Source organism: Podarcis gaigeae (assembly GCF_964106915.1).
Source record: "Podarcis gaigeae genome assembly, chromosome: 5".
NCBI lineage: Eukaryota > Metazoa > Chordata > Lepidosauria > Squamata > Lacertidae > Podarcis > Podarcis gaigeae.
Genome location: NC_139681.1, coordinates 59993922 through 60015864, shown reverse-complemented (window position 1 = coordinate 60015864; position 21943 = coordinate 59993922). Strand labels below are relative to the sequence as shown.

At 45.7% G+C, this 21943-nt stretch overlaps 1 protein-coding gene across 1 annotated transcript in view; it reads left to right on the top strand.

Moving 5' to 3' along the window:
- Window positions 1–742: 742 nt before the first annotated feature.
- ENTPD1 (ectonucleoside triphosphate diphosphohydrolase 1) overlaps window positions 743–21943 on the top strand; it is a 34623-nt gene continuing 13422 nt past the window's right edge. Inside the window, exon 1 of the mRNA XM_083741630.1 lies at window positions 743–895. Coding sequence (XP_083597756.1) covers window positions 880–895 — 16 coding nt within the window. The 5' untranslated portion in view covers window positions 743–879. The remainder of the gene's footprint in view (window positions 896–21943) is intronic.

Here is a 21943-nt window from a genome sequence, read left to right as displayed (position 1 = left end):
TTTCGTTACGTAACTTGTTACTTGTTACCTTGCTATTTGTTACTTATTAAGTCACCGGGGTGGGGGTGGGGGTGTTGTATCCTTAAAGGTGGGGGATAAATAACGGTAATAAATCGACGGCAATATTTATAAGCCTGGAACATGGGTGTAGCCAGGATTTATGTTAGGGGGGGTGGGCAGGCTTCATATTGGGGGGGGGGGAGCAGAACCTCAGTTAAGTATTTGTTGTTGATTTACTTGATCTGGGGGGGAGCTTCCCCCTTGCCCTCCTGCACCCCCCTTGGCTACACCCATAGCCTGGAAGCTAGCAGAATTGGGGGGAGGCCAGGAGGTCTGGCCATGAACACGTCTCCCACTCCTGTACTGTCTCTTGAGTGCTAGGCAACTTCAGAGGCAGGAAAGCCATTGTTTTGTACACAGCAAAGTCACTGTTCTCCCGGCAAAGGACCGGCCACAAGGAGATAGATATGCATCTATCTGCTCTGGTTGCAGCTCTCCAAGTTGGGGAGGCAAAGCGTGCTAGTATTTGGAGAAAAGGCACCTCAGCTGCCAACAAAAAAGAGGTGTGTGGCACTTGAGGCCCTGGGGGACTAGAGCAGGCTGCAACCCTGAGATATCGTGTGTGTGTGTGTGTGTGTGTGTGTGTGTGTGTGTGTGTGCCTTAACTGTGTGTGAGTGCACAGCACAACACTGACCTGCTTCTAGGTTCCTTCTGAGTCATGCGGAGTTAAGCTAACCCCTCCCACCCACAGTGCTGGACCGTTAAATAGCCCCGCCGAATGTGCCCCTCGCAGAGCCAACCGAAGCTGAGCAAAGGAGGCTGGAGAGAGAGAGAGAGAGAGAGGGGAGAGCGGGAAGTGGGCACAGGAGGAGGCAGTGATGGACGAGCCAAAGGGTAAGGAACCAAAATAAGTCGCTCTGAATTGGAACAGGGGGAAGAAAAGAAGGAGAAGAAAGAAGCCAGGCATCCCCCCTCCTTTCCCTCCCCCACCCCCTACTCTCCCCCAAAGGAAGAAACTGAAAGGCGGCAGGGGGGGGGGGGCGAGAGAAGGATTTTTTTGCTGGCAGCTCTGCCGGGCTGTGATGTCAGCCTCGACACACTCAGACAAAAAAGTTTGAGGAATTCATGAATATTCATGCGGAGGGTATAGTCATTCGGATTTGCCATTCAAGAGGGAGCTCGTGGAAGCGTCTTCCTTCCGAATGTGTCTCCCAGCAAGCAGGGAGGGGGCGCAGGCTGCACAAGCTCCCTGGGGAACCCTGTCCCTTCTCGTGTGTGTGTGTTGCTTCCCGAGGTGATGAGTTCACCGTTAAGGAGATTTAGTTCAGTCCCTGAAACATGCAGGTTTTCTGCATTCCTTCCAGTCTGTAAAAGTGGCATGGGGTTTTTTTCTGCTCCTAGTTTGCGCTGTGTGGGATGCGAGAGATGAAAGTGTGTGTGTTTGTGTGGTTGTTTTTGTAGCAGAGAGAGGGCGACCTTGCCTCGGGAGGTCAGGAACCAATGAAATGAACTCTGGTAATTGGGACATGTAAGGTGATGACATGGAGCAGGGTATCCCACGCAGGGTTGTTGTTATCCTTGATGAGAATGAAGGAGATGGAGTAGATCTACTTGTATGTATGACCATTATCTGGTAAGAGGGTGTGGGGAGGACACAGCGCTGCCTTGGGGTGTTTTTACTCAAGCAATTCAACTGTTCCATCTTCAGCACACCAGCTACTTTGTGTTATCTTTGGCACTCCATATTGCATTAATCAAAATAATGTGTGACACAGATTCTGGGAGAGAAGCTCTGATGTGCTTTTATGTGTCTAGGGTTGCCACTCTAGGTGTCATCGCTGCATCCAAGAGGGAAGGATTGTAGCTTAGTGGTGAAACATATGCTCTGCATGCAAAAGGTCCTGGGTTCTGTTCTTTGCCTTTTCTGGTTATAGAGTCAGGGAGCATAGGGCAAGGGCATAGAATTGTAAAGTTGGAAGGGATACCCCAAGGATAATCTAGTCCAACCCCTTGCAATGCAGGAATCATGGCTAAGGAATCTTTGACAGATGGCCGTCCAAACTCTGTTTAAAAAGCTCCAGTGAAGTGTTCACAACCTTCCAAGGTGGCCTGTTCCATTATCAAACAGCTTTTACAACCACCAAGTTATTCCTAATATTGAGTTGGAATCTCTTTTCTCGTAAATTGAATCCATTGGTTCAGGTCCTATCCTCCTGAAAACAAGCTTGCTCCACCATTCAGGTATCTGAAGATGGCTGTCATTATCATCTCTCGTTCTTCTCTTCTCCAGGCTAAACATTGCCAATGACCTCAACTATTTCTCCTACGGCTTGGTTTCCAGACCCTTTGTCATGGGGAAAGCCTTTTTGCCTGGGACCCTGGAGACCTACTGTCACTACCGGGCTACAGGATCAAATTCTGATCTGGTGTACAGCAGTTTTCTCCCTATGTGCACGTGCGCAGCAGGGGTCACCAACGTGGTGCCCTCCAGGTGTTCACCACATCTCCCATCATTCCTGACCATTGGCCAGGCTGGCTGAGGCTGGTGGGAGATGCAATCCACAACCCCTGCTGCTGCAGTCACTTGAGAAGGGAATGCAAAGCAGCTCAGGCTTTTCTGGCTTCACTGCTGTCAGAGCAAAGTGGCTTTTGTTTGTTTTGCAAAAAGTGCTGGTGGAAAGCAGTGGCTGCATCAAGGGACAGGTGTGAGTTGTGGAGGAGCTGGAAAGCTGTGAAAGCAGAAATTGGTCCGCCGGTAGTAACAAATGTACACAATGGCACTCTTCATAGGACTATAGAGCAGGCATTGGCAAACTCGGCCCTCCAGATGTTTTGGGACTACAACTCCCATCGTCCCTAGCTAACAGGACCAGAGCAAATGGAATGTGAGAGTTGTCTATAAGTTGCATTGTTGATAGCAGTAATCTTTTTTCCCTCACAGAAGGCTGATTCTTCAGTCATGACTGTATTGGGGGTTTCTTCTGCTGGCAGTTACCTTTCCCACACATGATATGTTTTTCTTTGTTGACCAGAAAGTTGTGCCATTCGGCTTGCCTGCAGCAGATGCAAGAAAGCCTCTTCTCCTTTTTTGTGGTCTCCTGGCTCGTGGCCTTCCACTTCCCCTTGGGACAGGAAACAGAGGAGCCACGAGGGGAAGCTTTACTTCATGCTGATGGGGTTTCCCTCTTTAAACCCTCTCCGCCATGACTGATTAGTGCGGCAGAAAGGAAATCCAATTTGCCTGGAGTGACACTGCCGCGGCTTCTCCCTCCCACTCCTTTCTCTCCACAGCAATCACCTTAGATAAGAAAAGGAGAAAGTCAATCCCAATATGTTGCTCAACAGGTACTTGTAATAGTCAGAAGTTGGTTTGAAGTATTCAGAAAACGAGTGCTCATGTATTTGAGGAACATACTTTGCTAACCTCTTCCTGTAGGTTCTGGGGAAGAGTCTTAACTTCTATGAAATTGCCCTTTGAGTGATTACCTCTGTGTGATGCGGTAACCAGAGGATAACTGCTGTAAGACTGACAAAGAAGTTTGAGACGGGTGTGAGGTTCTGTTGATGAAATCACGTCAGCTTTATCTGCCTGTTCCTGGATCAACTGGCCCCCTGATGGGGTGTGGGCCCCTTTGCAGATGCCTGGCAATGCCAACCCTTGACAGCAACCCTAACAGTTATGCCCATTATTCCTCCTCCAGAGGACACTGCATCTAGAGACTGAGACTCTGAGCAGCTGGGAAATGCATGTAGGAAAATAGTGTTGATGTACTTAGTGCAAATGGGACGCAGGTGGCGCTGTGGGTTAAAGCCTCAGCGCCTAGGACTTGCCGATCGAAAGGTCGGCGGTTCGAATCCCTGCGGCGGGGTGCGCTCCCGCTGCTCGGTCCCAGCGCCTGCCAACCTAGCAGTTCGAAAGCACCTCCGGGTGCAAGTAGATAAATAGGGACCGCTTACCAGCGGGAAGGTAAACGGCGTTTCCGTGTGCGGCTCTGGCTCGCCAGAGCAGCGATGTCACGCTGGCCACGTGACCCGGAAGTGTCTCCGGACAGCGCTGGCCCCTGGCCTCTTAAGTGAGATGGGCGCACAACCCCAGAGTCTGTCAAGACTGGCCCGTACGGGCAGGGGTACCTTTACCTTTACCTTTTTACTTAGTGCAAACCATGGTTCCCTTTAATGTATGGTTCAAATCTGAGATTTAAAGCACAGTGCTTCCTCTAAAGAATCCCAGAAACTGTAGTTTGTTAAGGGTGTGTCAGGATGCTGTCAGTGGCTCCCGGCTGATTGCCCAGGAAAGTATAAAGACAAGGAAAAGTTTCTTACAGTCCTTTTTTATTTCCGTTTTTACATAGAGAGGCTATAGAACCCAGCCTCTTGGATAATGGTGTTGTCCCGAGTGAAACTTCACCCTCCCTGTCTCTCCCGCTTCCTCATTCATCATCATCATCACCTCCTCTACGTTTGATGCTAAGTGCCCTCTGTCTTCAAGCTCTTTGCTCTCCTACTTTTAAGACTCGCCAGGTTCTGGAAGATGGAGGGTCTGGAAAGCTTTCTAATGACAACGTGTCAGCCAGGTGTTGCTCTGGCTCTCCCATGATTTCCCAACTTTTCTCCTCATCTGCCTCTGAGCTGTGTAGTGGTTAAGAGCGGTAGACTCGTAATCTGGTGAACCGTGTTCACGTCTCTGCTCCTCCACATGCAGCTGCTGGGTGACCTTGGGCCAGTCACACTTCTTTGAAGTCTCTCAGCCTTACTCACCTCATAGAGTGTTTGTTGTGGGGGAGGAAGGGAAAGGAGAATGTTAGCTGCTTTGAGACTCCTTCGGGTAGTGATAAAGCAGGATATCAAATCCAAACTCTTCTCTTCTTCTTCCCTGAAAGGGTCAGGATAGGGAGGTGATCTCCCTCATTCCTCCTCTTCTCAGGGTGCTGGGAATTGTAGCTCTGTGAGGAGTAAGCAAGAGTTCCTAGGATTATTTAGGGAAAGCCATGACCCTTAAAGTTGAATAAATGTGCTTTAAATGTATGCTGTGACTGTGACCTTTCTTCACCATAATGGTCGTGCAATACCAACTGTACAGTGAAAGATGTCCAATTGGGCTCCTGACAAATCAGTGAGGGAAAGACCCAGGACCTAAAGCAAGATAAATCTGAGGACAGAATCACAGAGCAGGAGGGGATCTTGTCGGCTACCTGGTTCAACTTGTTGGATGCAGAAAGTGCAGCTCTAGAGCATCACCAACAAATGCTTGGCCAGCCTCTGCCTGAAGATTTCAGTGCAGTTAGGTGAAATGATGGTGAGTTTAAGGGAGGCTTCACCTCCTTGGTTGCTTAGAACACAGAACAAGCAAACCTTAGAACCTCTTGTCTACAGCAGGGATCTCTCAGGTCTTGTCATGTTATTTGTTTTACCACGTTGGTATTCTAGAGACTTCCTGAAAGTCTGGCTTGTAAATCCCCTATCTCTTTCCTTCGGTCAGCTCTTAATGATGATGATGAACAGATAGGTAAAAGTCTTGTCAGATAAAATTTCCAGTACTACTATGTTAATAACAAGTCTTGTTACTGAGTTTTCAGACCCTGCATTTAGGTCCCACTTGAGTTTGAACCCTGTCAGTTCTGGAGATGAGGAAAAGGAAAACTCACCATCAAGTTGTTGCAATTGCATGCAACTATTCTTGGTCACCACTGCAGAGCATCAGAGAAGGGCGGGAGAAGTATCTGCCTCAACTGGTTGCTGCTTTCAGGAGGAAAGCAAAGAGGGCTAGATCCTGTTGGAGTGGTGTCTTCAACATAACTGTGCCTGCCGGAGTCATACTGTGCCTGTAGGAGATGCAAATTGTGTGTTCCTGGGTGGTCTCCACAAGATGCATCTTTGTGGACAGTACTTACTCCAGACACCAAGCAGAGAGTGTCTCGTAGTATGTGGTGAAGTCAAAACTGCCTTCTTTCTCCACATGGATATGAAAGATGCATTTCTAGAGAGCAAGAAACTCCCCATAGCACTGAACAGCAGAACTCAAATATGCTAAGTGTTTGGCAAACCAATTCCCTAATTGCTTGTGTCTGACTAGATGTTACATAGTCATCATGCAAGTGTTTACTGCATAGTCTGCTTCCCAGGTTAGACAACCCACAAAATTGTTATCTTGTTCTCATCAAGTCCTTTGCAAGAACCCAAACAGATTGGAGGTTGGAAGAGGCTGATAAAGTCGTGATGATGCTTCTCTTATATAAAAAAAATTCTTTCCCATGTTGGAATAAACAACAGAGGCTGTTATTCATGATCATTATCCAAATGACAGGGTGTCAAATGTCTCGTTTTCAAGCAGAAGGCAGAGAGAAATGAGAAGGAGAGGAGACACTGAGCTAAATTCAAACGCTTTTTTAAAACCCTGTATATCCCTCCCCCCAGCTTTTCAGAATGATAAGCCCACAAAATGTCATGAGTGGAAGGAACGCACCACCATTTTCCAAAACCCCTTCAGCAGTATGCAATATATAAAATTCACATTATTTTCAATTTCTGCAATGTGAAGCGCAGCTGGAAAAATTTAGCATTCATTTGTCTTTTATGAGGAAGGAGCTGACAAGAACTTTGCCATGCTTCTTAGCATACTTCAGGAGCATTTCATAACAACATTGAAATGTAATGGAAATGTTGGCCGGGTTCTTAAAAGAGCCGACATAGTGTCCTATTACAGTACAAAACAGTATGGTAAATAAACCCACAAAGTTATTAGCTTGCAAAGTTTTATAGTGGCCCACTATGAGGCCAGCAGTGTGCATTTTCACATCACATAACGCATTGCGTAACTATGGTGTTCACTCACTCAAGAGGCAGGAATGGCCACCAACTTGCTTAGCATTAAAAGAGGATTAGACAAATTCATGGGGGATAAGGCAATCAACAGCAAAACCTGATGACTATGTTCTTCCTCCAGTGTCAGAGACTGTAGGCTTCTGAATAGTTCAGGATCATTCTGCCCCACCCTCTGCTAGTCCATGGCATGTTCCTTTCTCTGTAGGTAGAACAGAAACCAAGCAGGCTGGAGAAGAAGGATGGTGCAGTGTTTCCCTCCATTTCTCTCTCCCACCTGCATGGAAATCCTGAACTCCTTTGACTGCCAGGCAAGATTTTAAATACAAAGCTGTTTATAAAACATGATATTGGTTGGTCTTTAGCATTTTCAGAGAATCTGCCAGCAACATGTGACCAATGCTTAGAAATGGCTGGGTGCAAAGCGACCCTGTAACCTGAACTATCTGAAAGTGAGCTGTTTGGAAAGCATATGTCCAGAGGCAGTGCGAGAAACTGCAGAGAAAGAGATCTTTGTTGATGCTCAGATCTTTGAAGGTGTGCCTCCTCTTCCTCCATTCCCTGGAGGATAGGATTCTGATTCACTCTCTACAGTCCGTTACAGCACACCACCGCCGGTCTGCAAACCTCATCCAAGGAGCATACGCATCTTGCATGACATAGGGTTATATCACCCTGTCCTCATGTCTAAAGAATTTAGAACACACATGTGGGGATTTTGATGATGGGGCCTGTGATGAAATGGCACGCTGCACAAAACTCTGTGTAAACAGCCAGGGCTAACACCAAAGTAAAGAAAGGCATATTGCTAACCCATGTCTTCTCAGGAGTCTCAGGAGGACTCAAGATGCAAATACTCAACAGGAGCCTCAGCTCCATACATGCCATGGGTGACTACAGAGCCGTCTTTACCTGGGGGAACCGAATTCTGTGGAGTGCCAAATGTATACCTACTGTATACCTGTCCCTCTCAATCGGTGGCAGTGAAAAGCAATGGAGTGAAAGAGCCCCCGCCCCCCTCCTTTGTCGCTCTCCGTAGCGTCAAATATAGTTCGCCCCCCTAAAAAAAGGTCAACAACTTTTGCTTCCCCCCTTCCAGAAAAAGCTCGATAAAAGTTAATTTGGTGGTGGCTAAACTAAATTTGGGGGCGCTGGGCAGATCTTCACACCCCAGTGGTGCATATGCTAAAGACAACCCAGGGTGACTATATTCTCTAATACTGGAGGACTTTGTGGCGCCAGAGACAGGGGACCTGAGTTGGTGACACACACAAAATAGAAAGCAGTACTTACTCACCCCTTACTGAGAATCTAGGCACAGGAACTATCTGTTGCATCTGCTGACCACTGCTGGTCATTGTAAGTTCCTGCGGTTGCATATACTGTACACACCAGACATTTAATGTACTTGACTTCCTCCCAAAGAAACCTGGGAACTGTAGTTTACCCTAACTGAGCTACAATATCCAGCATTCTTAACAAACCAAAGTTCCCAGGATTCTTTGGGGAAAGTCGTGTGCCTTAAGTGTATGGTGTGGCTCTGCAGGCAGTCCAGCAGCTCTCCTTGAGGGGCAGCAGCAAGGCCTGCAACACAGACAGCAGCATCAATGCCCAACCTGAAGCCAGCTGTTCCTCTGTGGCACAGTGGTTTAGAGCACCATTGCTGTTTTTGCCCAAGGGGTGTTCAAATGAACGTCCCACTTACATGGAGGCCACATCCACACCACACATTTAAAGCTCTATTTTACCACACTTTGGCTTTCACCAACAAACCCTGGAAACTGTGGATGTGAGTTGCTAAGAGACTCCATCCCTGCCACAAAGCGGCATTTCCTAGAGTTCCCTGGGAAGAAGGAGTGATTGTTAAACCACTCTTGAGAATTGTAGCTCCATAAACTGCAGTTAACAAACTGCAGTTCCCAGAATCCTCTGCGGAGAAGCCATGGCTGTTAAAGTGGTATCATAGAGTTTATATTGCCTGTTGTGGGTGTGGCCTCAGAGGGGGAGCAGGGTCATGCCCCCCAGCTGTGCGTTTGGTGAGGATGAGAAAGGGCGCTTCTTGCACACTGACAAGCCTCTGTTGGCACACACATAGGACCTATGCTCATACTTGTTCAACTTGTGTCCTTTGAGGGTCACGGCTGGTGTGTGGTGGAGCTAGCCTGTGCAGTTTAACTGAACCCCCTTTCCTGAAAAATACTTCCTCTGGAAGGCCCTGAAGTGTTGGAACAATTGGGAACACATCTTTGCTGCTCTTCTTCTTCTTCTTCTTCTTCTTCTTCTTCTTCTTTGGTTTATCACCTCCTCCCATCTTTCTGGGCTTCAGATTAGCTGCCAGCCTCACCAAGGTGATTATCAGAAGCAGGTTCCTCACAACTAACAATTCTGAGGAGCCTGGGAGTTGTACCTGCCAACATTAGCATGTGGTGTGCTTAACACAATGGACCATATGCCCTAAGAATAATTGTGAGCAAAATCAAACAAGTCAATGATATTGCAAATAGAATTGCTTTCAAACATTATCATAGACCGGAACAGTCTATCCTCTGTGGGTAAATATACTAAATAATGCTCCTTATGGGAGTAATCCATCTCTGAGCTCTTTGTTCTTGTCCTAAAAGGAACCTTTTAAATGAAAACAATACCATGACTTTCCTGAGAACTAACATTCAAAAACCGCCTGGGGGCTGAACGGAAAAATATCTTGGCCCTTTTTAACTGTCCACCACACGTTGTTATTATTTTTATTATTATTACAAATGGTTTTGTACTGCTACGGAGTGGGCCTCGTTGTACATGAAAAGATTAAAATGCTTGCAGTGTTAACTCCTTGTTTTTGTTTATATTTAAAGTAACCTTTAGCTTAATGCTGCAAGAACTGCCAGCTTAAATAACTCAGCTATTGTTGCAATAATCCGGACAAGCTTTGTTCTTCTTACGGTGTCTAATGACCACCTTTCAGTCTCCAGGAAGCTTCCGCTGCTCCTCTCCAGTGGCTGAGCTGAAACTAGGGGTATTTTGCAATGGTGTTTTGAAGTTTGTTAAATTCTGAAACTCCACCTCTAAGCGGTGCTGTAATCTGAATTGTGAAGGAGTACTTGCAGATTTTAGGAGTACTGAAGTTTGCGCTCATAACTAAAAACATCTGTATGCTTGGCACCCCTACAGGAAAATACCATCAGTTATTAGAATCAGTGCTACCCTGGACATAGGAGCTATCTATGTAGACCCATTCCTATAGCCACTGACTTACAAGTGGTGCAGGAAGCCCCCCCCATTCCCAACCAATAACTTGTCCCTCCTCTGCCCCCTTCCAGCAGGATTATCATAAAAATCCTGCAGAGACTGCCCCTTCATTTTTACAACACATCCATTCACACCAAGTTTTTATTCTGTTGTCTTATCATTTAAAATATCTTAAATGCAGTCACACCACATTGTTCTCAGCCTCCCTGAGTGTGGGAAGAGTAGGATCCAAATTAATAAATGAAATAAGACACCATTGCAGAGCTGTATACTGCCTATATTCTAGTATGCACACTTGGCATTGCAGAAGTGGAAGCTGGTGCTCAGTGGTGCCACAGAGCTTGCCCCATTTAAGCTTTGGAAGCAGCTTGCAGAGTGAGACAAGCTTGCTGACAGTTTGATGGGTAGCTCTTAATTTGAAAAAATTAAAAACACAGCATGAGTATTGTTTTTTGGGACATTTAGAACCAAATATGAAAAATGCACAGCAAACAAAAGCTATGGAAGTTTAGCATCTGGTGTCATATGTTAGGAACGCTTTGGTCAGTATTTAAAACTGCTTATATACCAAAAACCAATAAGGTGATTTGGATTTAAGTCAGTTTAGTCCTTTGTTCTTGATTGTATTCGAGTCTTGGCACTCTAGTACAGTGCATCTGCAAGAGCCCAACTGGACGCCTTCATCTGCCTCAGCTGCAACAAAACATGTCTCTCCCGTATCGGTCTCGACATCCAACAGCTTGACCTCTCAAACACACACGCACCAAGGGCCAGTCCTCCATTGTCTCCTGAGACAGAAGGCTGTCAACAAAGGATTTTCCTTTGAGTCTGTGGCGGTAGCAGAAAAGACTACCACCACAGAATCAAAAGAAAATCCCCCAGACAAATTAGTCCACATTACCTCCTGCAAAATATAACTCTGTGTAAAATGATGTAAAGAAAATAGTTTTAATGCGGAAGTTCTGCCATTTTCCCAATGTGATGCTACTAACACTGTCGTTTTCTCTGAAACAGATTACACCAGTACCCGGCAATTTTCAAATAAATTGTGTTGGCCCCCATCCCTCCAAACTTGAACTGACCCTGAGAATGACAAATTAAGCAAATTAACTGATTTAATCTCCTGCCTTCCTATAAGTTACAGCAGTTATTGCTGGAAATCATCCTCTAAGGAGACAATTGGAAGAGGATGTATGAATGAGTGAGTGAGTGAGTGGAGGCAATGAACTCAGATCACCCATGCAGTGCAGACACACTGATTATTTCCAGTCCTTTCTACTCCTGTCCCAACAGCTGTAGCTGATTATACTAAGTCCCATTTCCTCACCAGACAGGAACACAGTTACATAAAGCTGCTATGTAGGCAGCAGCATCTTAATCTCTTTGATGCCCCTAATAAGGTAAGTATGCTTGGTCCAAATGTGCGTACAGAATTTCTGTTTTGGGCAATCACATTCCTGAGCTTTTAAGAAGAACTAGAGGTGCTTCTTGGAGAAAGGTCAATGTGGGGGAAAAAACCCTTTCTGCTTTCTTCACAGAAGAAGCAGTGTTTGCTTTTCATTTTTTTTAACGTTTGCCATCCTTTGATCAAAGATCAGTTTGTTAGGTGGCCTGCATGAGGCCCAGGAAAAGGTGAATCGGCTGTCCTAGATAAATGCAGAAACAACTTTTTGCACGTGTCATCTCTGTTATCTTGCTGTACCAGAGGGAGCACGCTACTGACTCTGATGTTGCTGCCCCATTTGCCTCCCTTCTGTAACCTCTGATGCTACCTTATGATGCATAGAAGAGGTGCACCTGGTGCTTGCTCATGTAGGAATGAGAGCACGCTTTCCTCTGAACTTCAGCATCAGGAAGGTGCTGTTTTAAGTGGTGTTGATTATCAATAAGGATCAGGCAGCAGTATTTAAAAACAAGGAACGTTATTTAAACAAGCTTTCTTTAACTCCTAAACTGTCTCTGACCTCCCTCCTCTCTTTCTATACTTTCTGGGCTGAAACACTTTCTGGTAGCTGCTCCTGTGCTTTCCCTCTGTGTCACTACATTTCTCTCCCTGACTGCTGCCCTAACCCTCTTACTTACTTCCACACACTTTGATACAGGTGCAATCCAACTTGGAATGCTGTATATAGCTCTGGTTGCCTCACCTCAAGAAGGATGATGGAGCCAGTGTCGTGTAGTGGTTAAGAGCGGTAGACTTGTAATCTGGTGAACCGGGTTCGCGTCTCCGCTCCTCCACATGCAGCTGCTGAGTGACCTTGGGCTAGTCACACTTCTCTGAAGTCTCTCAGCCCCACTCACCTCACAGAGTGTTTGTTGTGGGGGAGGAAGGGAAAGGAGAATGTTAGCCACTTTGAGACTCCTTCAGGTAGTGATAAAGCGGGATATCAAATCCAAACTCTTCTCTTCTTCAATGGGAAGGAGTAAGTTGCAGCCTTTGGGGCTTTTTTGTTTAGAGCAGGGTTTCCCAAGCTTGCATCTCCAGCTGTGTTTGGACTACAATTTCCATCATCCCTGACCTCGGATCCTGCTAAATAGGGATGATGGAAGTTGTAGTCCCAAAGCAGCTGGCGACCCAAGTTTGAGAAACCCTGCTCTAAACTAAACACCACTGGCATGAAGCCCTCATAATGTTGCCCAGAAGGGAGTCCAAGCCTTGGTCTGAGAGAGTCCCACCACCACCATCAGTGTAAGGGGAGAGAAGTTTGTCATCTTCTCCATGTGCCCCGAACTGGTTCAGCCCCCTCCAATCAGCATGGCCAATTGTCAGGGGTGATGGGCGTTATAGTCCAGCAACATCTGGAGGGCACCACGTTGACTGCCTCTGCTGTAAAGCTTTTAAAGCAATGTGTAGTTTGGTCCTCAGAAACTCTGTCATGTGTGCAGAACTTTGACTCCTGTGTGCCTTTTAGAATCCTGGCTTAAGATTTCCAACTTCCCTCCTTTGTAGTGCTACCCTGGCAACTTTCCATTTTCTTGACCTTGTCCTATTGACAAGGCCCCCTTCACATGGAAGATAAGAAATGAGTAAGAACTGGGCAAAACAAAACAAAGCATCATGTTTCCAAAAAATACAACTGCCTTCCTACCCCCCCCCACCTTGTTGTGAACAACGATGGAATTTACTGCCAAGGGAAATGGATGGATTTAGGGGGGGGGGGGATATCCAGAAGGGTTTGTGGAGGACAGAAAGGTCAACTAACAAGAGTTTCCAACATAATATTTTGAACAAATGTTCCCCACCCCATGTGGAAAGTGTTAAGTCGGGACTCTCGTTCCTTGGGACTCTCGTTCCTATGGTAACTTTTGGTCTGTTTCCACAGATACCACATGTGCGACATCTGTGGAGAGGGGAATCAGAATGACATCCGTGTGGGTGGGAGAGTTATTAGCACAGGGATGTGGAACCTGGTGTCCCCCAGATGTTGTTCGACTCATCCCCATCACCCCTGATCATTGACCATGTAGGCTGGTGCCGATGGGCCTTGGAGTCCGACTCCATATGGAGGATCACAGTTTCCCCACCCCTGCTTTAGGGATATAATCCTATGTACACTTTGCTGGGAGTAAGCCCCGTAACACATAGTGATCAGCAGCAATAAGAATACTCTTATTAGCGACGAAGCCTGTTGCATATTTACTTGGCTTAAACCAAGGGTAACCACTCAGGTGCCCTCAAAATGTTGCTGTTCTCATCACCCTAAATCATGGACTATGGTGGCTGAGTCTGGTGAGCATTGTAGCCCAAAATCTGGAGGGCACCACATTGGCTAGCCCTAGCTTCCCCAACCCAGTACATACCAGATGTTTTGAACTGCGGTTCCCATCAGCACCAGCTGGCCTCGCCCAATGGTCAAGGACGACAGGGTGTTGTAGTTCAGAACACCCAAATGGCACACCAGGGTGGAGGAAGTCTGCCTTAAAGCAAAGCTGGGCAGATTTCTGGCTTCTCAGATCCAGTGTGCTTTTTTACTTGAACCCCATGATTTACCAAATGGAACCAAGTGCTAATGACATACAGAAAGAATGAAAGATCAGTAGGACTAGTGGTGGCTAGTGTCCATTGAGACTGGTAGGGTAGAAGGCAGGAAGTCAACAGTAGGTAGAGTCAGAGCCAATGGCAGGTGCAATCACAGCCAAGGACAGGCAGAGCCAACTGATTCTAGTTTTGCTATAGATGAGTTCTACAACAGTGAGAATGAGGAGTAGGAAGCCAAGAGGCCGTGTCGCTTCCTGGGGAGTTTATAAGAGGGCAGGCAGGTGGGGACTGGCTGGTGGCAGGATGGGGTTTCACCACTCCAGTTGCCCTATTGAACTGTCGTAGATCTTCATCTACTTTCTGCCTACCACTGTCTTAAAGCACTTAGCTCTGTTTCTTATTGGAACTGAAATACTGCACTGGCCATTATTATTTTGGGGTTGGAAAGTCAGTTCTAGGAATGTGATGAGCGCAGGCACTGCGTTTGTTCCCTGCTTCTCAGAATTGGAAGTCTGCCCACATGAATTAGCCTGAAATCCTGGCTGAGACTGGAATCTTACCTTATCAGTCTAGTGTAGTGAAGTCACATAATAAGTTGTGTTTTTTTATTAAAAAAAAACAAAAACAAAAAACAGCAACCTTCCCAAACCTCCCTTACTCCAAAAGTTCCCTTGTGTGACCTTCCTATCGTAATCAGAGCAGGGGAGTTACTGGCAGCAGCAGAGCTTTGAAACGCCTCATTCCTTAATTTGTGTGGCAGTTTGTTTGAATGTTAGAGATACTCAAAGAAGCAGGAACAGCCCACTGAAAAACCTATTATAATTCTGTGTCTTACTTCACTGTGGAAACTTTCACAGAATATGGACTTGCAATAAAATAGTGAGAGGGTGTGTGTCTGTGAAAGTATCCCACTATGTAACCAAGATTGCAGGAGACACAGATTTATGGCCTTGCGACAATGTGCGTTTTCAAAGAAGAGGCACTGTTTGAAATTAAATTAATCAGAACAAATGGTGTTACGGCCAGGAAAGCTTGTATATTCTTAAGCTGAAATATTAACAATGGTAATACAGAATCAATCGGCAGTGAGCTTTTCTTTTCAGAATGAGACTAGTTTCCCAAGAAGAACTTTTCAGGAAGAAAAAAATAGGCAGTAGATTTAGATTGTGTGTGGATTATGTAGCAAAACCAAGTACTCATTCTCCATTGATTCAAGAGCAAAATGTTGGGCTTATGCTGTCTGTGTCTCTCAATAATCTTACATAACTGGGTGTAGACTAGGAAGAAATCCCATCTTGTCCAAAGCTCTTTGAAAGAAAGGTGGGGTATACATCTGACAAACAAGCCATTTGTCAATATGACTTCTCCAAACTCTAGGACTTCTGGTCTCTTTTCAAAACACCATCACTGCACCTGCTACTTGTGGAAAACAAATGGGTCTCTGTGTAAGAGCTCATTCACAAAAAAGGAAAATTCATTTCATTTGGCAACCTTTTCTCAAGATCTTCTCCCCCCCCCCCCACTTGAGCTGCTGTGATGTGGGGCTTCCTTCCACACTTGTATAAGGACTTTCATCTGGTGCCCTACAATAGGCTCTTGTCCTTGGTTCCCCACCCCCTACCACTTCTTGTTTAAAAATACTTCAGAACTTTTTGTTCATGATTGTTTGGAATGGAAATATGAGCAATATGGAGCACAGAGCAGGATATTCATGCTGAACAACATCCACTGACCTCCTAAGTTTCTAGGAAGTCCCACTATGGAAGCTGACCTCTTGGAGATCAATCTAGGCTTTAAAGAGCAAAGTCCATGGAGAAGAAAGGCAGACTGGGGTGCGGCTGGTTTCATTCCAGCCTGAGGGTTTGGAGCTTGACTTGGGGCTGCTGGGCTGGGTTCTTCCCGTTACAAGCCATTAAAGCCCAAATTCTTAAACTGGAAATCTATTTTTTTGATGGACAGGCTGCCTGAGAGATTGCCTGGACTATACCACACACATGGAAAATTGATCATCTGAATAATTTGTCATGGTAGGACAAATCAGGTTTTTGCTTGCTGTTTCTTGAGCCACTTTAGGAAGGTTTGTGATAGTAGGCAAAAACACTCCTTGGACTTCTTTTTTAAAATATCAGTAACCTTTTCCATTTACTTTTTTCCATTGGCACACCTGTGCAGGGGAAAAAAAGGTGAAATGGACAAGTGCATTGAAAGGCATTGTGTCTCAATAGCCATAACTTACCATGGCTGCCAAGTGACCATTTTATTGCAGTGCAGTGCAGTGCAGTGTATTCATAGGAATTGTGCTATTCACTTCAAACACATTATCACAGAGGCTATCCAGAGTTTTTCACCATTTGTTATGCACCTTGTTTTTAAAAAGGAGAAAAGTGGAGTTAGGAACCAGAGAAGAGCAGGTAGCAGTACTCTAGGCAAGTGGAAACCATGGTGTGTACTAGAGCTTTTGCCAAGGGACCAGAGAGGAAGGATATTATGTGTATATTCGACAAAACTGCACATAAAATGTGTACAGGAGAAATTCACACATCAAAAAAGCTGATGAATTGTCATGACTTTTTAGAAAATTGCGAACTGATGTGGAAATGTGGAAAACTGAACTTAAGACTGGAAAAATGAAAAACTGAGAGAAATCATAAATGACATTTGCTGGACTACTTGGGTCTTTGGTCTGTTCCAGTAAGATTCTTCTTACACCAAGAAGAGATTCTTCGGGGATCCTAACATTAAGATGGGAAGTAGGGGAGGAACTTCCATTTATGGAAACATTATTTTATGTACACATAATTCCTTTTCCTCTTCCAGGTTCTTACCTAGGATTATTTGCTCAGGATTTCCATGCCCAAGAGAGACAAGTAACAATGCAGAACTGCTGGCTCTGAACCCTTGCTTCAAAACATAAGAACATGGAAAATGAATTAACTTGAGAGTGAGATAAATGATTGTTGGATTGTGTGGCCTCTGCAAGAGTGTGTAGAACTGCATAGGCGGCTTTGCCCTTAGACACTGCTAGATCCAATAGGTTTCCAGACCGCTCTGGTGGCATTTTGGAGAAGTTGGCAACTCTCCTCTTGGAATACCCAAATGACTCAGGTGGTTGACATGGTTGCCCCTGAAAGCTCTCTCCTATTGGTTCAGGGCAGCTCCCTGGTTCTCCAGGAATCTGCTAGAAATGAAACTGTTGTAACAATGACTACAGGGCTGATGGCAAAACACCCAAAACAAAACTGACCAAACACTACTTGAGAGTCCATTTGAAAGCCTGTTCCATGATAGCATAGGCAGCAATTAAATCTTAGCTTTTCCACCAGCTTTGCATCTGTGCAATGCTACCCAGCACAACTATTTCAGATTGTCAAAAAGGCCTGCTCAGCTTTTTGCTGTTAAGAACCATAGAAACACACAGTAACCCACAACAAGCCTTAATTGCACTACAGACAAAGTTGCTCACATCCTCTCAAGGCTTTGTACTGGTGATCCCCTTGGCCTCTGCAAGAGTGGATCTACACACAGGAAAAAACCATGGTATAAATAAGTCAGAAATTACCATTTTTTCCTGTGTATAACATGCCCCCTTGTATAAGACATCCCCTATTTTTTGGGATTCTAAATTAAGGAAATGGGGGAAGATTGGCCAGAGTTCTTAAGCTTTTTGGGGGGGGAGGGTGCCGACAATCGCTCACCCGCCTGACCACCCCTGCCATTCTCACAACTCGACGAAGCCACCGATCTGCCTGTTAGCCGCCAACAACCGCCAATCGCATGCACACTTGCTGCAGCAGCAGGCATTGCTGCAGCAAACAATCACCCACCCAAATGCCGCTTAAAATCTGCTGCTCACGGCTAACACCAATAACATGTCCCCCTATGCACTATCCATGTATAGGATGACCCCCAATTTTAACAGTTCTTTATAATAAATAAACCTCGTCTTATTCACGGGAAAATACGGGAAATTGTTATAACAATAGAAAATAAACACAATGCAAAGATCTATGCCATACATAGCCCAAGTAGATCACTGTGAATATGTTTTGTCTGTGGTTGCCCTTGAGTGCGATTCAAGCCAAAGGACATGTTAAGCTATTCATGCTGCTGCTTCTTTTAAGTGTGCTTATGCTGGTCTCTTTTACTTTGAAGCAAAAGCATCCAAGGGTGAGGGGCAAACTGGGGCAGGGATCAGTGTCCTGTGTTGGTTCTTGCTGAAAATTGCCCTTCCCCAGTTGCTATTGGCTCTCTGCAAAGCGCTATTTACTTTATGCTCTGTAAATTTGTCTAATCCTTTTTTAAAAAGATGCTATCACCACATCTTGCATCAGTGAATTCCATTGCTAAAAGGTTTCTATATCAAAACAGTAGAAGTATCGGTGGGATTCTGCAGGCTTCAAAGTTGACAAGGGTTCTGCCACCTCCATTGTCAAAGTCAGTTGTGCTCCGTTATCTTTTCCCATGTGACATGCCAGCCGCAAGACATATGTCAAATGCATCTGGCTGTCAACACCATCTAAGAAACACTGAGGCTAACCATTTCATTTTCCTGAATGGGCCACTCACAACGGAACCGGGGGATGGAGAATGTCATTGATTAAGCCCATGTTATGAAAATTGGGAGATCCCTGGCAGTGGTTTGTTGTTGTTTAGTCGTTTAGTTGTGTCCGACTCTTCGTGACCCCATGGACCAGAGCACGCCAGGCACCTCTGTCCTCCACTACCTCCCGCAGTTTGGTCAAACTCATACTGGTAACCTCGAAAACACTATCCAACCATCTCGTCCTCTGTCGCCCCCTTCTCCTTGTGCCCTCCATCTTTCCCAGCATCAGTGTCTTCTCCAGGGAGTCTTCTCTTCTCATGAGGTGGCCAAAGTATTAGAGCCTCAGCTTTATGATCTGTCTTTCCAGTGAGCACTCAGGGCTGATTTCCTTAAGAATGGATGCGTTTGATCTTCTTGCAGTCCATGGAACTCTCAAGAGTCTTCTCCAGCACCATAATTCAAAAGCATCAATTCTTCGGCGATCAGCCTTCTTTATGGTCCAGCTCTCACTTCCATACATTACTACTGGGAAAACCATGGCTTTAACTATACGGACCTTTGTTGGCAAGGTGACATCTCTACTTCTCAAGATGCTGTCTAGGCCTGTCATTGCCCTTCTCCCAAGAAGCAGGCGTCTTTTGATTTCGTGGCTGCTGGCAGTGGTGCAGTTATGTAAATAATTGATCTTTCTAGGAGGGGGTTCTTAAAATGGCATTTGGGTATTACTATCCTTTTCTCAAAATGTGGGAAGCCTGTTGCATTTGGGGACCCTTTTGCTGATTCTGCTGTGTGGGGTCCGGGGCCTCTGCCCCAAAGTCCTGCCCTGATGTTATCTCTGCTGCCAGGGTTGCTGCCTGCTGCCATTGCTCCAGCTTTGTGTCAGCAGGACTTGGGGGGACGCACTGGGAGCTGCTGTCTGCACTGTTGGAGTAAGGACCGAGTCTGTGGGACCGTCTCCAGATGGAAGGAATGCGCTTGGTGCTGATGTGGTGAATGGGGGGATTGTCAGGCCGAGCTGGCTGGGTCACAGGGAATTCCTGTCTGTAACCTTCCCCGACGACATTTTGCCAGAAATAAACCCTCGATTTGCTGCCAACACAAACAGAAAAGCTGGGATTCCACGCTGAGCACAAAGCCCCTGTGTGCTCACTTCCGGGCGGTGTGATGCTCTGTGGGAAAGGGGACTGGGGTGCGGTATGTCTGTGTGTGGGGTTGTATCTTAGCTGTTCCTTCACTATAGAAACGGGTGCTGCCTCACAGCTTGGAATTGCAGCCTGCCCGTCATATTCTGCTTACGCACCATACATTTCAAGCTCAAAACTTCCCTCAAAGCACCCTGGGAACTTTAGCAAATTACAGCGCCTAAGGAGCCTTTGCAGGAAGCTGTGTGCTGTAAATGTATGGAATGCATGAGGCAGGAAGGACGAGCAAGGGTGTTCTGTTTAACACCAACCTCAGCTTTTTGTCACCTGCACTTGGTCTCCAAATGTTCAAAATCCTTCAGTTTCTCAAGGTTTTCTGTCAGGAGAAGAAGTTGATGTTTTATTCATTTTACTCCTGAGAATTTCAGGCTACAATATGTTTCCCACCTGAAGGGAAGAGGAAAATGAAGGTCAATGGTTTCAGTGGAGCCCTGAGCACAAGCTTGTGCCTTAGCATCAGAAACAGAGAAGGTGATGCATGAATAATAATTTGTTGTTGTTTAGTCGTTTAGTCGTGTCTGACTCTTCATGACCCCATGGACCAGAGCACGTCAGGCACTCCTGTCTTCCACTGCCTCCCGCAGTTTGGTTAAACTCATGCTGGTAGCTTCGAGAACACTGTCCAGCCATCTCGTCCTCTGTCGTCCCCTTCTCCTTGTGCCCTCCATCTTTCCCAACATCAGGGTCTTTTCCAGGGAGTCTTCTCTTCTCATGAGATGGCCAAAGTATTGGAGCCTCAGCTTCAGGATCTGTCCTTCCAGGGAGCACTCAGGGCTGATTTCCTTCAGAATGGATAGGTTTGATCTTCTTGCAGCCCACGGGACTCTCAAGAGTCTCCTCCAGCACCTTAACTGTACCCTGCCCACCTGACTGGGTTTCCCCAGCCACTCTGGGTGGCTTCCAACAGATATAAGAAGACATAAGCTCTACTGTCAGGGGCAATATGCCTTTGAACATCAGCTGCTGGTAATCGGAAGTTAGGAGAGCACTCAGGTCCTGCTTGCCAGCTTCCTATAGGCACTTGGCTGTGAGAACGGAGCGCTGGACTAGGTGGGTCTGATCCTACAAGGAACATCTTACGCAGTGTTCTTAAGCTCTGCATTGAGAGCATAGCTCCAAGTACTTGCATATCACAAAGTGGGGTTCGGAAGAGAATGTAAATAAGAAAACATGCATGCAAATGCTTTATCTCAGGAACAATGGCTTCAATACAGTTTTTCAGCTGAAAAACTACTGGTGAAATAATACTGATTCGAGAACACTTAAAACCCTGTGCCTTCTTTACAGATTGGTATAGCTTAATTTTCTATGCAGATGGAAAGCATGTAGGCAGGAGACCTTGTTTCCTTTTATGGAATGATAGCTAGAGGTTCCCTGCTTGCTGCATTTCTTTGTGAGATATCTGCACGTTCTTATTTGGTGCGATTGTAATGAGATCTCTCTGCTGATACTGTTTGTAAAAGGAACAAAATGAGCTGTAAGTCTGCCTTCGGTTCTGTTAATGTTACTGTTTGTTAAATGAACCTGAATATATATATATATTTAATAACTCTTGAGAGTGTGTTGAAATGTGATCTGATCGTAAAAGGGATTGTTGTGCTTCTGTTATATTTTCATATTCATCCAGGTGCTTATCTTCGAATCATCAGAGCAAACGTAAGCACTAACTTAATTTGAACAAAAGTGGAAGGCTGCTCACCAAATTACTTTCGCGGTGGACCTACCACTTTATTTCTAATGCTGTGTGTCCTGTATGTTCCTGTAATTTTTTGTACTACAAATGTTCCAGGGATTTATTATCCCACTTTTGTCATGTTATAGCGCAAGCCCCTCCAGACAGCAATAATATTGTAATTCTGGGGGAGCATAGCAGAAAAACTAACATAGGAGAACGTTGTGTGGATGGGCCAGTATAAACCCTCCACTAATGCACTATAATTGCACCAGTGACGTGTTACAGAATACACACAGACACACACAAACCCCACACACATTTGGAAGGGCCCTGACTCTCTGCTCAGTTAATTTGGTGAATCTTTGATCCCAGCCAGACAGGGAGTGTTGATGTGCAACTGCGGCACTTAAGCCACTTCCTCCTTCTCCTCCACCCCACAGGCCCAATGCCCAGTTTCCTCCTATTCTGTTGGGCAGCC